This window comes from Oncorhynchus tshawytscha, linkage group LG24, assembly GCF_018296145.1.
Source record: "Oncorhynchus tshawytscha isolate Ot180627B linkage group LG24, Otsh_v2.0, whole genome shotgun sequence".
Classification (NCBI taxonomy): domain Eukaryota; kingdom Metazoa; phylum Chordata; class Actinopteri; order Salmoniformes; family Salmonidae; genus Oncorhynchus; species Oncorhynchus tshawytscha.
Window position 1 is genome coordinate 7,616,172 of NC_056452.1, and position 18,414 is coordinate 7,634,585.

Genomic DNA, 18,414 nt, shown 5'->3' on the forward strand with positions numbered 1-18,414 from the left:
GCGCATAACAATGTAGATGGAGAGGATGGAAACCATAGAGTTGGAAATGCACAATGTTATCATGTATGTCAAAAGCTGTGCTTACACAGGCAGCCCAATGCTGATATTTTCTTCCCACAAATTGGTCTTTTGACCAATCAGATCAGCTCTGAAAATATCTGATGTGAAAAGATCTGATGTGATTGGTCAGAATACCAATTGGTGGAAAAAAATTGAATAATTGGGCTGCCAATGTAAACGCAAAATATGTAAGTTGAAAACATGGTAGGCCTATGTTAAAAGCATTGTTTGTATGTGTGTGTGGTTGTGGTTGTCCCTAACTTTGCCAACAGACAAAGAGCTGTGAATGGATCAGTGGTTCACCAATCAGGGGCTGGTTGCACCAGTTGGGGGGGAAAAAGTTGGGATTTAAATGTTAGGTCGGGCGTAGCTACTACATCTGACTATGATCAGAATTTACATCTGTTGTTGCACCAACCAAAAGTAAGACTAGTCGTAGCTATGTCCGGCGAAGGCAATGTGCGCCCATGAGATTTGATGCTTCATAACGATGGTTGATATGTGTCACGAACTGGCTCGAAGTTTGTAACAAAAAGGGTGACAACGTGGAGATAAGGAATAACAAAATATATTTATTAACTAAAGTAAACCAAGTACAATTAACAATGGTGTGTGTGTAGTCGGTAATCAGTAGTGTTAGTGAGTGTTTGCGTGCATAAATGTGATAATGAGGGGTGTTGAAAAGTACCACAGTAAACAACCAAAATCTATCAGTGTCTGCATGGAGTCTCCCCCAAAGAATGGGGAAGAGGTGTATTTATCCCGGGACACACCCGAGCCCAGGTGTGTCCCATTTCGCTGACAACCCTCCCGGCTCCGCCCACCGACATCCTATTAAGGAAAACAAGAGCAAAGAGAATGACGAATTCTTACAGAGTGGGAGGGTTGTCATGGCAGTTCTAAACATTGTGATGCATGTAGCTTCACCCATCACATCCCAAAGCCCACCACTATGCATGAACGTTTTCTTAACCACAACTGGATGGTTCAATCAATAATTCATGCGGGAATGAATATCACAAAATTACGTAAATATTCAAATAAAGTAGGCTAATGCCATTGAAGGCATTTATCATATTGTTGCTGCTAACCGAAATTCCCAAAGTAATCCAACCGTTTGAAATACTTTAAAGCAGGAATGGGCAACTGGCGGCCAGTGGACCAATTCAAAAATATATGTCACATTTTTTTGGGGGGTGGATACTGTTCGGGTCCTAAATTACTGTTGAGAGTTAGAATAATAGAATACATAAGGTGCAATTTAGAAATTTGGTTCTGCATCAGCAGTAACTCAATCAGCTAAAAAAAAATTAGATTGGCAAATTAGTCTAGCAGCCAGCGGGGTGGGTCTCATTGATCATCAGTTATCAATATTAAAAACATTTGCCTTTTTTTGCTCTTCACTTGTGTAGTAGCCTAAGCTAAATGTATTAAAACTAAAAAACAAACCTTATTTAAATAAGCATTCTGACCCTTTGCAATGAGACTCGAAATTGAGCTCAGGAGCATCCTGTTTCCATTGATCATCCTTGAGATGTTTCTACAACTTGATTGGAGTCCACCTGTGGTAAATTCAATTGATTGGACATGATTTGGAAAGGCACACACCTGTTTATGTAAGGTCCCACGGTTGACAGTGCATGTCAGAGCAAAAACCAAACCATGAGGTCGAAGGAATTGTCCATAGAGCTCCAAGACAGGATTGTGTCGAGGCACAGACCTGGGGAAGGGCACAAAAAACATTTCTGCAGCATTGAATGTCCCCAAGAACACAGTGGCCTCAATCATTCTTAAATGGGAGAAGTTTGGAACCACCTAGACTTTTCATAAAGCTGGCTGCCCTGCTAAACTGAGCAATCGGGGGAGAAGGGCCTTGGTCAGGGAGGTGACCAAGAACCCGATGGTCACTCTGACAGAGTTCCTCTGTGGAGATGGTTGTCCTTCTGGAAGGTTCTCCATCTATGCACACACAATCAGGCATATGCACACACAATCAGGCCAGACAGAAGCCAATTCTCAGAAAAAGGCACATGATAGCCCGCTTGGAGTTTGCCAAAAGGCACCTAAAGGAGTCTCAGACCATGAGAAGCAAGATTCTCTGGTCTGATGAAACCAAGATTGAACTATTTGGCCTGAATGCCAAGCGTCTGGTGAAAACCTGGCACCATCGCTAAGGTGAAACATGGTGGTGGCAGCATCATGCTGTGGGGATATTTTTTAGCGGCAGGGACTGGGAGACTAGTCAGGATTGAGGGAAAGATGAACAGAGCAAAGTACAGAGAGACCCTTGATGAAAACCTGCTCCAGAGCACTAAGGACTTCAGACTGGGGCAAAGGTTCACCTTCCAACAGGACAACAACCTTAAGCACACAACCAAAACAACGCAGATGTGGCTTCGGGACAAGTCTCTGAATGTCCTTGAGTGGCCCAGCCAGAACCCGGACTTGAACCCGATCAAACATCTCTGGAGAGACCTGAAAATAGCTGTGCCTGACAGAGCTTGAGAGGATCTGCATAGAAGAATGGGAGAAACTCCCCAAATACAGGTGTGCCAAGCTTGCATCATCATACCCAAGAAGCCTCAAGGCTGAAATCGCTGCCAAAAGTGCTTCAACAAAGTACTGAGTAAAGGGTCTGAATTCTTATGTAAATGTGATATTTCATGTAAAAATATCAAATAAAATAACTGTTTTTGCATTATCATATGGGGTATCAATACACAACATCCCCTTTACTTGGATATGAACTTCAATGTCAACCTGACTTACACAACAACACTCATTCTTTACCTGTATAGCAACCTTTGTGTTACTAATAAACAACTAAAATATGTTTAATGTCTTATCATTTCTGTTCTCCTAATGGACTTTCCTTTTTAGCTTACTTCTAAGCAAAACAGTATAAAAAATGTTTAACTAACAAAACATTCTGCATCTTTTTCACAACATAACTCAAACAATGAGTCTTCGCATTAGTCCTTTGTACTTATGTGGCAGTTTAATTTGTCTGTGAGGCCTGACTGGCATGGGTCTCCGTGGTCTTTCGGGTGATCCCTCACAGACAGAGTCCAAACCAGAGACCATGTAATGTCTCAGAGTAGGACTCTGTTCCAGTCTCTTTCAGTTGTGTGGTGTCCTTTGGTTGTGGATCTGGCTCCTCAATTGTATACCTCTTCACGAATGTTGTATTCCTGGAATACCTGGCTCCGGTTGGAGATTGAACAACCATGTTGTTTCCCTCTTTATTGATCACAGTGTGAGGTATCTCGCTGAAGGTTGTGAACTTGTCCGTTTTGTCCCATTTTAGGAGAACCTGGTCTCCAATGTCCACGTCAGAGTGCCTGTCTCTGCATAGATCTTGGATTTCCCTTTCTGCTCAGCATCATGGTGATCAATGGACCTGTAGACTGTGATGTACTCGCGTAGCTTCCGCTTTCAGTCCAGCCCCTCAGCTTGTGCAATGTGAATCCGTTTCATGAGGGAAGCATTTTGCCGCTCCACTTCACCATTTGCCTATGCCCATTTTGTGTCATTTTTTTTTACATGCTATACCCCATTTTCCTGTCAGAAGTTCTGGAACTGGGATGATATGTACCGTGGGTCGCAATCAGATCGAATCGTTAATGGTAGACCATGATGACTGAAAATCTTCTCCAGACCATCAATCACCTTTTCTGCATTGGTCGATTGTATGACATCATATTCATAATATCTGCCGTAATAGTCTACAACTACTTGTATTGAGTGTCCTGTTGGTAGTGGACCCAATAGGTCCGTGGCGACGTCCTGCCAGGTAGCACTGTGGATCTGGCACATCTGGTCTTCATACAATCTGGCAACCATGGCATGACTTGACATGTCTCTCTGCAGCCTTGTCCATGGCAGGCCACCATACTTTACTCCTGATGTTGTTTTATGCCTACAATGCCCAAATGTCCCTCGTGAGCTAAGGCTAGAGCCCTCACATAAATTGCATGCGGCAAAACAATGCAGGTTCCCCTTAGGACTAATTGTCCAATTACACACAGTTCAATTGCTATAGGTGCATATGCCTGGCATGTCTCAGAACACCCACGCTGAATAGCATTTCTCACCTCTCTTAGCTCTTCATCTGCAGCCTCCACTTCCCTTGAGGTCATTGCATTTCGAGTTGCGTTCACAGCCACAAATCTTACATAATCCTCTGCTCCATGTGTGTGCGTGTCTTTCACTGCAGTCCCTCCAATTAGACAAGACAGAGGGTCAGCGATGCCGATTTTCCCTGGTATGTGGACAAGGCGAAAGTCATAGGGTTGGAGTCTCAGCACCCATCGTTCGATGCGAGCGCATGGCTTTGAGCGAGGATTGTAAAATAGCCTCCAACGCCTTATGATCAGGCACTAGACCTTTCACAAGCCCCAACCAATGCAAGGGACTCACACTCAGTTTGTGAATATCTGTGTTCACACTCTGACAGACACGTGCACAGCTCCTAGGCCCTCTGGTCCTGCGTCCGCTGTTACTTTTGTATTTGCAATCTTTGTCAAAGTACACGAATGTTGAGGCTTCAGCTAGTTTTGCTTTGTCTGAAATGCATTCTATTCCGGTCCAAAGTGGTGTGTCCTTCTTGGTCAACTTCCGCAGAGGCTCAGAGAGTGTAGAGAACCTGGGAATGAACCTACTGCTGTAGCCCACTAACCCTAGAAAGCAACGAACCTCTGATACAGTCTCAGGCTCCCTTTCAGCTCTGGGCCCAATGCCCTTCTGTGAGAGTAACATGCCCCTAAACACCAGTCTGTCCAAAAACTGAGTTGAGAGTCAGCCCACAGTTCTCCAGCCTGTTGAGAGCAGCAGGTAGCCACTGGTCATGGACAATGGTGTCATCTGATATGTTCTCCACCCCCTCGATGCCTGCCAGTGCTGTTGTGATTTCCTGTTGATACTACTCACTCGCCGATGAAACTCAAAATATGAGTCTTTTATATCTGTATATCCCATTATGCACTGCAAACTTCATTATGCCTCTTGACTCTAGTTGATGTTAGCTCCATTTAAGATCTAGTTTCTGAACATGACAGACCCATTTATTCCTTGCAAGTTAGTCTACTGTAGGGATCATGCACCTGCCACGTGTGATTGCTGTGTTCACGTGTCTCATTTCCAGAAACAGTTTTATGTCGCCGTCCAGTTTTGGCACTACCACTACCAGATTCACCATCCACTCTCTCGATTAAGTCCATGTTTTCTAGTTCCTCAATCTTTTTCCTCTACAGCTTCTCTCAGGTGGAAAGGTACACGCCTAAAGGCCTGTGCTACTGGTGTCATATTTTATTATGTAGGTTGGCTACTGTTGTTTTACCTTTGTTTTGTTTAAATACCTGTCACTCACTCACTGCTGATATGGTAACACCCACTTTTAGCACACCCAATTTAATGGCAGTCTTTCCCTAGAAAGGGCTCTCCCAGTTCACATATCACAGTGAATTCAGCCTGTTTCCTGCGCTTGCCTATGTTTATTTGGCGTGTGAAAACCACAGGAGGTTGGTGGCACCTTAATTGGGGAGGACGGGCTCATGGTAATGGCTGGAGTGAAATAGGTGGAATGGTATCAAATACATCATACGCATGATTTGCCGCCATTCCATTCGCTCTGTTCCAGCCACTATTATGAGCTGTTCTCCCCTCAGCGGCTTCCACTGGTGAAAATCCCTTTTTATCTGTCAGTGAAGAACGGCACCGGATTTCCTTGGCTTTCAAAATGTTCAATGTACTGTCATCTACTATGTTACTCGTGGTCCCAGAATCAATTCAGATTTAACTATCGTTTTTAATCATTCTCGTCACCATTGTTCAACCTATGCTTCAACTTTCAGCCAAGTTAGGATATTATACTGAATTTCACCAACCAGACTTATTTTTCTACTGTATTATTGACTGTATGTTTGTTTTACTCCATGTGTAACTCTGTTGTTGTATGTGTCGAAATGCTTTGCAATTGTAAATGAGAACTTGTTCTCAACTTGCCTACCTGGTTAAATAAAGGTGAAAAAAATAAGAGGTAAACTTCAACATGTCTTTACTCCATCACTGTCTGTGTAACAAGCCCCGCATGCCTTTACTTACGTGGTGATGTCATATCAGTACGTCACACCAATACATGACACTGGGGACTATTTTTTTGTTGCAGTTTTGTCACATAACCCAATGCCACAGATGTCTCAAGTTGAGGGAGCGTTCAATTGTCATGATGACTTCAGGAATGTCCACCAGAATGGTTGTTCATTTCTCTACCAACGTTGTTTTAGAGAATTTGGCAGTATGTCCAACCCGCGTGTAACCACACCAGCCCATTACCTCCACATCCGGCTTCTTCACCTGCGGTATCAACAGAGGGGAGGGGGTGGTGAGGTGCTGAGGACTATTTCTGTCTGTCATTAAGCCCTTTTGTGAAGAAAAGCTCATTTTGATTGGATGGTGGGTGGGCCTATGCCTTCCCAGACCCACCCATGGCTGGGCCCCTGCCCTTATGTGAAATCCATAGATTATGGCCTAATGAATTTATTTCAATTGACTGATTTCCTTATATGAACTATAACTTAGCAAAATCTTTCAAATTGTTGCATTTATAATTTTGTTCAGTAAAATTAGGTTCTTAAAGTAAAAAATATACACTCTATAACTATACTGAACAAAAATATAAAACGCAACATGCAACAATTTCAAAGTTATTGAGTTACAGTCATATGAACTGTAACTCAGCAATAATTTCTTCACAAACTGTCAGAAACCATCTCAGGGAAGCTCATCTGCATGTCCTCATCAGGATCTTGACCTGACTGTAGTTCGGTGTCGTAACCTACTTCAGTGGGGAAATGCTCACCTTCGATGGCCACTTGCATGCTGGAGAAGTGTGCTCTTCACGGATGAATCCTGGTTTCAACTGTACTCGGCAGATGGCGTCGCGTAATGTCAGCGTTGTGAACAGAGTGCCCAATGGTGGCGGTGGGGTTATGGTATGGGCAGGCGTAAGCTACAGACAAAATTGCATTTTATCAATGGCAATTTTAATGCTCAGAGATACAGTGACGAGATCCTGAGGACCATTGCGAGGCCTGTTTTTTTTTTTAAAAGCCCAAAGTCGTGCGATTCATCCGCCACCATCACCTCATCTTTTAGCATGATAATGTACGGCTCCATGTCGCAAGGTTCTGTACACAATTCCTGGAAGCTGTAAATGTACTCAGTTCTTCCATGGCTTGCATACTCAGACATGCCACTGTAACAGTATAACTTTAGACCGTCCCCTCGCCCATACCCGGGAGCGAACCAGGGACCCTCTGCACACATCAACAACAGTCACCCACGAAGCATCGTTACCCATCGCTCCACAAAAGCCGCGGCCCTTGCAGAGCCACTACTTCAAGGTCTCAGAGCATGTGACGTCACCGATTGAAACGCTATTTAGCGCACACCACCGCTAACTAGCTAGCCGTTTCACATCCGTTACACCACCCATTGAGCATGTTTGGGATGCTCTGGATCGACGTTTAAACAGTGTTTTCCGGTTCCAACCAATATCCAGCAACTTTATATTTTTGTTCATTGTAGATAGTACGGAGGAATGTTTGAAGGGATGCATTCTTACTTTTTTGCAATAATTTTGTTTGTACAAAATGTTTCATTGATGTCAATGGCAGGTCTGTGCAAAAGTTGAGGTCATCAGGATTCAGCGCTAGGTGTTAACCCAGTAGAAAAAGGCTTCAATGAAGGAAAGCAGGGGTTTGCACAAGACATACTGTAATAGTCCAGTCTTCATGTGATGTAGAAGAGGGTTCAATTTACTTATCGTCTTTTTCAAAGGTTCGTCAGTTGGCTGTGTTCAACGGGGTGCTGTGGGCGATGTTAAATTCTCCCCTAATAAGGACCATGGTTCCTTACTCTTTCAACTCAGCAAATAGTGTATTTTTTTAACTCAAACTACAAGATAAGTTTATTTGATAACAATATACATGATTTAAATCTCATGTCGGAGGCTGGCCTACCACATGCTGCCCCCCCAACAGAACATTTGTGTTTGATTGGTGGTGAACAAATGATTGTTATACTATGTTAATGGGAATAAACGTTTTAACAATGTACATTTTGGCCAAGAAAATCTTGCCATGTTTTTTTCCCCCCAGGTCTTACAATGTATTCTTACATTCATCTTACAGATTCAAAAACATGATGCTAAAAATGACTGTCTGGTGTACTAGGTGATAAAAATGCACACTGCGTTACAGTTTAATTTGTCACACGTGTCGGAAACCACATTAGGTGTGTCCTATATAATCATCCCCCACTCGTGCCAAAAGAACAGTGGTAATAATAAACAAATGCTAATATTAAATTTACAAAATGGACAGATCCGGAGAAAGACCGTAAGACACATTGTCCCCTTGGAGCATATTTTCCCTCTTCCAGATGTGGAAGACCAACATGGAAGGAAGAAAATGATTTTAAGAGTAAAAGACAACTTAACCTTTGCGACATGCACCTGCCACCTGGACAAAAAAGCTAATAGCAGTTGGTATGATCCATCGACAAAATGTTTTTTTAAAAGGACAGAAAATGTTAAGACATAATCCAGTTAGTATTAGATTAAAGTGAGAGAGGGAGAAGATGGGAGGTACAGCAGAGGGATAGATAGAGGGTAAAAGAGAGGGATAGAGAGTATGTGAGAGGGTCACTGAAGTTCTCTAGCTTATAATTTTATAAAGGGTCTCCTTTTGATTGGGAGGGGGGGGGTGAGAACGGTTCCCGCATCGTTACTCTCTAGGCCGTGATTGGTTGTCTTGATAATATTTGTGTTCTGGGCTCGTTCAGTCAGTTCATTGGATATTGGCTAAGTGCTCCCGCCACAGCATTGGCCGCTGCGGCCCTGGGGGGCGGGCTCCTGAAGGTCCACTCCTGCCCGGGCCCGGCCCCCTGCCCCGGCTGCGCCCTGGGCCTCGTTCTTGGGCAGCTTCTTTGCTACAAAGACAGAGAGTAGAGAAGAGTAGAGTGGGCCATTAATGCTGCGTTCATGTGCTCCTAGAAGTAACAGATACACGGAACATCCAAAATGTGGATCTCACCATCTGGACTAGTGAAAGCCAATTCCTATCCTGTTTGCATTGTATTGGTAGTTATTGACGGTAAGTCACTCTGGATAAGAGCGTTTTCTATATAACAAAAATTTAAAGTAAAATGTAGTAGGAATCCACCAATTTGAATTCATCCTATACCTGGGTTTTCAAAGTAGCAACAATGTAAGGGTGGAGGTCTATTTAGACTATTGAGATAAACCCATAGAATAGTAATCATACATTCTGTGTGATCACTAAATGAGGACTATAGGCCAATAGTGCTTGGAGTGAGTAAGTTGGGACTCACTGGGTAGATGGTTGCCCTTACCTATGGCCATGAAGATTTCGTTGACATTCATAGCAGTCTTAGCTGAAGTCTCCATGAACAGTAGACTGTTGTCATCGGCATAGGCCTGTGCTTCCTGTAAAGACAAGACAATCATATTATTATTACAGAATTTGTGAGGATTATTCAGGTCTATAACAGGTTCTTAAGCAATAAGGTATCCCGGGCACAGATTGAGTTTAGACCTGGACTAAAAAGCTATTTAGTCCAGGACAAGGCATAATCTGTGTCCAGGAAACTGGCTCTAAATGACAATATGTGGACGACAAGTATTTTTTGTTTTACATACTGTGCATTCATACCCCTTCACTTTTTCCACATTTTGTGACAGCCATTTTCTAAAATGGATTAAATTAATATTTCTCCTCCTCAAGCCACACACAATAATGACAAAGGGAAAACAGGTTTTTAGAAATGTTTTGCAAATGTATTAAAAATGTTTAAAAAAAACAGAAATACCTTATTTACATAAGTATTCAGACACTTTGCTATGAGAGTCAAAATTGAGCTCTGGTGCATCCTGTCTCCATTGAGCATCCTTGAGATGTTTCTGCAACTTGGGAGTCCATTTTTGGGGTGCATGGCACCCCTGTGTGTGTGTGTGTGTGTGTGTTATATGAGTCCCACAGTTGACAGTGCATGAAAAAAAAACAAGCCATGAGGTCCGTAGAGCTCAGAGACAGGATTGGTCAAGGCACAGATATGGGGAAGGGTACCAAAAAATGTCTGCAGCATTGAAGGTTCCCAAGAACACAGTGGCCTCAATCATTCTTAAATGGAAGAAGTTTGGAACCACCCAGACTCTTCTTAGAGGCCTGTATGGTAGAGTGGCCAGACAGCTTCTCAGTAAAAAGTACATGAAAGCCCGCTTGGAGTTTCCCCAAAAGGCACCTAAAGAACTCTCAGACCGTGAGAAACAAGATTTTGCGGTCTGATGAAACCAAGCTTGAACTCTTTGGCCTGAATGCCAAGCTTCACGTCTGGAGGAAACCAGGTACCGCTCATCATCTTGCTAATACCATCCCTACGGTGAAGCATGGTGGTGGCAGCACCATGCTGTGGGGATGTTTTTCAGCAGCAGGGACTGGGAGACTAGTCAGGATCGAGGAAAATATTTACGGCAAAGTACAGAAAATCTGCTCCAGAGTGCTCAGGACTTCAGACTGGGGAGAACGACAAAGTGGCTTCGGGACAAGTCTCTGAATGACCTTGAGTGGCCCAGTCAGAGTCCGGACTTGAACCCGATTGAACAGGAGAGACCTGAAAATAGCTGTGCAGCGACGCTCCGCATCCAACCTGACTGAGCTTGAGAGGACATGCAGAGAAAAATACAGGTGTGCCAAGTTTGTAGCGTCATACCCAAGAAGACTCAAGGCTGTATCGCTGCCAGAGGTGCTTCAACAAAGTACTAAGTAAAGAGTCTGAATACTTATGTAAATGCAATTTCAGTTTATAAATGTTAAACTTATTTTTTTAAACAGTTGTTGCTTTGTTATTATGGGGTAAGTGTGTGGATTGATGAGAGGAGAAAAAACTATTTAATCCATTTTAGAATACGGCTGTAATGTAGCAACATGTGGAAAAAGTTAAGGGGTCTGAATACTTTCTGACAGCACTGTATGTGTATACAGTTGAAGTATGAAGTTTACATACACTTAGGTTGGAGTCATTATAACTCGTTTTTCAACCACTCCACCAATTTCTTGTTAACAAACTATAGTTTTGGCAAGTCACTTAGGACATCTACTTTATGCATGACATGTAATTTTTCCAACAATTGTTTCCAGACAGATTATTTCACTGTATCACAATTCCAGTGGGTCAGAAGCTTACATACACCAAGTTGACTGTGCCTTTAAACAGCTCGGAAAATTCCAGAAAATGAGGTCATGGCTTTAGAAGCTTCTGATAAATTATGTCAATTAGCCTGAGTCAGTTGAAGGTGTACCTCTGGATGTATTTCAAGGCCTACCTTCAAACTCAGTGCCTCTTTGCTTGACATCAAGGGAAAATCAAAAGAAATCAGCCAAGACCTCAGAAAAAAAATTGTAGACCTCCACAAGTCTGATTCATCCTTGGGAGCAATTTCCAAACGCCTGACAGTACAACGTTCATTTGTACAAACAATACTACACAAGTATAAACACCATAGGACCACACAGCCGTCATACTGCTCAGGAAGGAGACGCGTTCTGTCTCCTAGAGATGAACAACAGCAAAGAACCTTGTGAAGATGCTGCAGGAAACGAGTACCAAAGTGTCTATATCCACAGTAAAACGAGTCCTATATCGACATAACCTGAAAGGCCGCTCAGCAAGGAAGAAGCCCAAAACCGCCATAAAAAAGCCAGACTATGGTTTGCAACTGCACATGGGGACAAAGATCGTACTTTTTGGAGAAATGTCCTCTGGTCTGATGAAACAAAAATAGAACCATTTGAACATAATGACCGTCGTTATGTTTAGAGGAAAAAGGGGGAGGCTTGGGTGAGGGAGGAAAATTATGTGGATATATTGAAGCAACATCTCTAGACATCAGTCAGGAAGTTGAAGCTTGGTCGCAAATGGGTCTTCCAAACAGACAATGACCCCAAGCATACTTCCAAAGTTGTGGCAAAATGGCTTAAGGACAACAAAGTCAAGGTATTGGAGTGGCCATCACAAAGCCCTGACCTCAACCCTATAATAAAATCTGTTGGCAGAACTAAAAAAGCGTGTGCGAGCAAGGAGGCCTACAAACCTGACTCAGTTACACCAGCTCTGTCAGGAGGAATGGGCCGAAATTCACCCAATTTATTGTGGGAAGCTTGTGGAAGGCTACCCGAAACTTTTGACCCACGTTAAACAATTTAAAGGCAATGCTACCAAATACTAATTGTGTGTTCGTAAACCTCTGACCCACTGGGAATGTGATGAAAGAAATTAAACCTGAAATAAATCACTCTCTACTATTATTCTGATATTTCACATTCTTAAAATAAAGTGGTGATCCTGACTGACCTAAGACAGGACATTTTTACTGGCATTAAATGTCAGGAATTGTGAAAAACTGAGTTTAAATGTATTTGGCTAAGGTGTATGAAAACCTCCGACTTCAACTGTAGGTACAGGGAAGCATTTTCAGAATTGACATTACAAGAATCAACTGATGGTGACTTGTGGCTCAGTTGTTAGAGCATGGCGCTTGCATCGCTAAGGTTGTGGGATCAATTCCCATGGAGAGCCAATACAAAAATGTATCCACTCACTGCTGTAAGTCGCTCTTGAGCATCTGCTAAATGGCTAAAATGTAAATGTAATGTTGTTACTAGAAAATATCAGTTCTCAAAACTCAACTTTGCCTTGAGAATAGAGTGAGTTTAAATGTATTTGGCTAAGGTGTATGTAAACTTCAACTGTATGTATGTATGTATGTATGTATGTATATATATATATATATATTATATACATATTTATTTTTCATTTTTATGTACACTATCATAGTACCACACCAAATAGTAGAAGACCATTTGGACTATGACAAAAAAAATAATAATTGTAACAATTGATTCATCAGCATCTGATTTTGTTATTATCATGCTAACTGTTTTGTTATGTTGTCAATCAATGAAACACACACAGCGTGGGAATTATTCTCACCTGAAGATCAACGGCTCTCTTGTTAGCGACGTCGGCCTTGTTCCCAGCCAGAGCGATGACGATGTTGGGGCTGGCTTGTCTCTGCAGCTCCTTCACCCAGTTCTTTGCCCGCGTAAAAGTGTCCTGATGAAACACGCAAAAGGCACAGAATGCATAATTTACATTTAGGTTATGACAGGGTAAGAGAGTTGAACTAAGCTCATAAAGCATTGGAGAATTGATATTCTTAAACAACCAAACTATTAGTTTCACTGGTCACTAAAATTCAATTGGATGCCCTGCCTACACAGTTGTAAGGTGTAACAGATAAAGAGCCTTTACGCACTCTGTTGGTGATGTCGTAGACCACAATTGCCGCCTGGGCTCCTCTGTAGTACATGGGCGCCAGGCTGTGGTATCGCTCCTGGCCTGCCGTGTCCCAAATCTCAAACTTGACTGTCGTGTCGTCCAGGCAGACAGTCTGTGTGAGGAAGGCAGCTGGAAAATAGTAAGATGGAGGAAGGGAGGGAAGAAAAGTTAAGAGGATATGTCAGGGGAGGAAAAAGAGCGGTGTTCATGACTCTTGGAGGTGTCTTATATAGCGCAGACTTTATTCCTACATGACAGAGAAGCAGGTCTATTCCACTTAATACATTTATACCTGCACGTCTATCAGTAACGTTGCACCGCAATTGAGTGCGCCATGACACGGGGTTGACATGTCAATCTCTCCCACTCGCTTCAATGTGAACATTTGTTTTGTCATTACGGGCACTTAAAACCTATCCAGTGTAGGGAAAGGTTTCAGTTGCAGTTCCTCAATTTGCTCTACGCTAGAGGAGGCCTACGAACTGAATCGTACACACACAGGTTAAAAAAAAACGCAGAGGCGTTAAAAAAAAGTAACTTTGATAACGGTTCTATTTTTATAATACAAAACATACACAAACAATTTATCTGTGAATTCTGAAAAGCTATCCAGGGATTGTTCCATAGGGTTGTGTTTTTTAGGGGGTGATATTAGTTCTTGTAGAAACCGATTAAAAATTTTCTTCAATATGGTTAGTGTTCTTAACTATGAAGTTGTTCATTTTCTTTGCTTTATCCTTTGAAAATAGACACGTGAAAAGATTGGGACGAGCATGCACATCTTCAATATGTACCCATTGTTCCTCTTTAGCGCATTTAACTATGTCGCAAGTAAAAGCCCTGGGTGGCAAATTGATACAATTCCAAGTCTGGAAGGTTAAACCACCCTCAGACTTAGGAAGTTGTAAAAAAATTCATTTTTATTCTATGAGTATCAACGTGACTTCTATTGATAGTCCACAGTGACTAAGTGACTAACGGTGACTAATAAAATAATAATAAAATGGATACTATCAACAAATAGGGACTTTGTAATAGGCTCATAATGTTATGCAAGGTCATTTGAAAAAAAAAATGTATTTTTGGTATCATTTGTGATTTTTAACCATGTCCTGCCAAACAGGTTGGAGGATTAACTTCCTAACGAGCACAGCACTGCTGCTTCTACGGATCAGAACTGCAAAGAGAAATGCTAATCCCATGTCTGTAAACTACAAACACTAGAATTCCACAATCACATGACAGCACAGAGAGTCCATGGCCTCGTTCCAATCCTTCCTTCCTACCTCCCTTTATTGAGCCCAATCACTGACATGACTGGGTCATTAAATCATTGATTACTTACTAGAAGGGAGGAAGAAAGATAGCATTTTTGAACAAGGCCCATTTCTCCAGCAGTGAAGAGGACCCATGAGGCATGTCAATCTTTGACCCCTCTAACAATTCTAACATTGCGGTCATTTCCTGTGCCCTCTATCGTTGACTGGAGCTTACTATTGTGAATTGCATACGATAGGCTAATATCCGGCAGAAATGCTGTTCTACAGTGTTAATCCATTTCATTTTTGGAGGTTAATGGCATCTCCACTACGGTAGTATCGTCCTCTACATTGACTTGCTTGAGCAAACATTGCGTTGATTACAAAAGGTCAAATAAATGCAATTTGTGTCAACCCTACACTTTTTCCTTTTGTCTGATCTCATTTGCTTTGTTTTTAAATATCCATGATATGGTGATGCCATTCTTGCAATGAGATCTAGTAAATCCAAATATCACAGATATAAAAGACCACTTGATGGAATAGAGAAACCTGCAGTGGGTCATATCAAACCACCAGAAATAGCCTGCACAACCAATAGTAAAAAAATATATATATACACACACACAGTGAATAACTCACCTCCGATGGTGCTCTCTTGGTACTCCTGAAACTGGCCCTTGACGAAGCGCAGCACCAGGCTGGACTTGCCCACCGCCGATTCCCCCAGCAGCACCAGCTTGAACTGGCAGATCTTGTTGCCTGCCGCCGGGCCGTTGGGTCGCGCCGGTCCTCCACGACCCGCCATGGAGCTGTGCAGAGGCTATCCTGAATGAGAGGGGCTTGGCCACGCCAAGAGAGACAGCAGGGGGGGGTCTGGAGCAGCAGTGGAATTCCGATACGTGGGGGCAGCGGTTGGGATCCGTATAACACAGGCACAGATGGGGATTAGGTTAGAAGGGCTGAGCTGATCGGCGCCAGAAACCAGACAAAGTAAAGAGAAGAAGTTCAGCAACTGGGGTGTTGGTGTAGAGAAAAGATAGATAAACGATTACTGACAAGAAGTAGAAGCATTACAAAAATACCACAGTTAGTCTGGCTGGAAAGTCCCTGCAGGTATAGGTGGAAGTGGAAGTTAGGCAAACCACACCGGTCCTCATGTGAGAGCAGTCTTGCTATTGGCCACCTTATCTTCCTGGCATGATGGGTCAATATTGATAACTCAAACACTGGCAGATATGAAGTAGAGCCTCTTCAGTTAATGTGTTGGTAGGCAGTTGGCCTATTCAATTTCAACCAAAGCATTATGAACTATGTCCAGAAATACCTCCACGGGGTGCATCTTGTCAGTCTGATTTTGCATGGCTGGCTAAAAAACATTTACAAACTATGTCCCTATAATGTGCACTCTTTATCAATGATTTAGATGACTGATAGAGCCGGGGCACTGTGTTCACACCACCGCACCTCCATCTTGGCACTCCTACACCATTGTAAAATATATTTAGGAAGCTATAAAAATGAATTTATTAGTGTCTACACATTTGTTTTTTCATTGTGTATTCTATTACAGACTCCTTAATGCATACTTTTAAATTATATTCTGTCAGTTCTTCCTTAAATTATATTTTTGGGGGATTACTAATGCTATGTTCACCACTACAACAACAACAAAAATACATAAATACATGTAATTTTGTAGAATAGAATTCCATTACTTCCTATGGAGGACTGCTCCTACTGGGGAGTGCCAATATGGCTGACAGGTGGCTTCCAAAGGCTCTCAATGTCCAATACATAGCTTCAGCAACCAGGGTTTATTTACATCATTGCTATTTATTGTACTGTTTGATGCCATCTATGTACACTGAACAAAAATATAAAAACGCAACATGTAAAGTGTTGGTCCAATGTTCCATGAGCTCAAATAAAAAGATACCAGAAGTGCTCCATACAGACAAAACCTTATTTTGCTCAGATTTTGCACACAAATGTGTTTACACACCTGTTAGTGAGCATTTGCTTTGCTAAAATAATCCATCCACCTGACAAGTGTTGCATATCAAGAAGCTGATTAAACAGCATGATCATTACACAGTTACACCTTGTGCTGGGGACAATAAAAGGCCACTAAAATGTGCAGTTTTGTCAAAAAACACAATGCCACAGATGTCTCAAGTTGAGGGGGCGTGCAATTGGCATGCTAACTGCAAGCATGTCCACCAGCGCTGTTGTCAGAGAAAAAGGTCACCTCCAATGTCATTTTAGAAAATTTGGCAGTATGTCTAACCAGCCTCACAACCGCAGACCATGTGTATGGTGTTGTGTGGGCGAGCGGTTTGAGTTTATTTTTACAAGGACAGTGCACATTAATCAACGTTTCAGTAAAAGTGCCGGTTTTAGCCAACCAGCAAATTTTCAACCGCAGTCCCTGGCAGATTAGTTTGCTGATGTCAACGTTGTAACAGAGTGACCCATGGTAGCCCGGGGGGTTATGGTATGGGCAGGCATAAAATATGGACAACGAACACATTTTATCGATGGCAATTCGAATGCACTGAGATACCGTGGCAAGATCCTGAGACCCATTGTCGTGCCATTCATCCTCCGCCATATAATGCACGGCCCCATGTCACAAGGATCTGTACACAATTCTTGGAAGCTGAAAATGTCCCAGTTCTTCCATTGCCTAGATTCTCACCAGACATGTCACCGATTGACCATGTGTGGGATGCTCTGGATCGACGTGTATGACAGATTGTTCCAGGTCCCGCCAATACCCAGCAACTTCGCACAGCCATTAAAGAGTGGGGACAATATTCCAAAGCCTGATCAACTTTCTGCAAAGGAGATATGTGGCGCTGCATGAAGCAAATGGTGGTCTCACCAGATACTGACTGGTTTTCTGATCCACGCATCTACCTTTAAGGTATCTGTGACCAACATGGGGCCTAATGAATTCATTTAATTTGACTGATTTCCTTAAATTAACTAACTCAGCAGCATCTTTGAAATTGTTGCGTTTATATTTATGTTCACGAACGGTGTCTGTCCAAAAGCTGTCACTGGCGTAACGTTTGCTAGCTAACTAACAACTAGGACGTTGAGTTTCAGTGCACTGCTTAAGTTAAGAGTACAACAAAGTCTACCAGTTCAACAACCATATGACAGACAGGTCATACGTTAGCTAGCTAACTTAGATGACAAAACAACAGTCAGTAAGTAAGTGGAAAATGCATAGATAGTTGACTAGCAGCAATGGCTGGTGCATTTTAGTAGCTTATTCGCTACTACGCTAGCATTTCTAGTTAGCTAGCTGACTACTCTAGCTAGGTATCAAATCGTATTTGTCACATGCGCCGAATACAACAGGTGTAGACTTTACCGTGAAATGCTTACTTACGATCTCGTTCCCAACGATGCAGTTAAAAAAATATTGTTTAAACAATATAACAAAAAGAGAACACATACAAGGACGGTACAAAAATATGATAAACTATTATTTAGAGGGGAAATGTGTTCTTTCTTACCGATTTAGATTCCAGTCGTAGTATTTGCCCTTAATTTTCAAATTACTGTTTTTGATGTTTGTTTCACTTATCAGTGTGGCGAATGACTCTATCCTGTATTTCCGCGTTGTGTAACTGAACATCCGGGTTACACACACCTTCCTGAA

General features: G+C 42.3%; 1 protein-coding gene across 3 annotated transcripts; it reads right to left on the bottom strand.

Annotated features, from left to right (window-relative positions):
* Positions 1-8,001: 8,001 nt before the first annotated feature.
* Positions 8,002-18,409, bottom strand: LOC112223781 (ras-related protein Rab-5C). Of its 3 annotated transcripts, none has more exons than XM_024386980.2 (6): positions 18,269-18,409; positions 15,381-15,614; positions 13,457-13,608; positions 13,132-13,254; positions 9,475-9,568; positions 8,002-9,051 (listed from the first exon to the last, which is right to left on the bottom strand). In XM_024386980.2, the coding sequence occupies exons 2-6, from the start codon at positions 15,544-15,546 to the stop codon at positions 8,924-8,926; spliced, it is 663 nt and encodes a 220-aa protein (XP_024242748.1). In that variant the 5' UTR covers positions 15,547-15,614; positions 18,269-18,409; the 3' UTR covers positions 8,002-8,923. The 3 variants fall into 3 exon arrangements, with proteins under 3 accessions (XP_024242748.1, XP_024242750.1, XP_024242751.1); XM_024386982.2 differs by having other exon boundaries at positions 15,381-15,705; positions 18,269-18,390; XM_024386983.2 differs by having other exon boundaries at positions 15,381-15,753; positions 18,269-18,370.
* Positions 18,410-18,414: the final 5 nt, after the last annotated feature.

Coding starts and splice junctions, on each gene's coding strand:
- LOC112223781 (XM_024386980.2), bottom strand. CDS start 15,546: ATGGCGGGTCGTGGAGGACCGGCGCGACCCAACGGCCCGGCGGCAGGC. Junction 13,255..13,456: donor TCTACGACATCACCAACAGA/GTGCGTAAAGGC, acceptor GTGTTTCATCAG/GACACTTTTACGCGGGCAAA. Junction 9,052..9,474: donor CGAAATCTTCATGGCCATAG/GTAAGGGCAACC, acceptor CTGTCTTTGTAG/CAAAGAAGCTGCCCAAGAAC.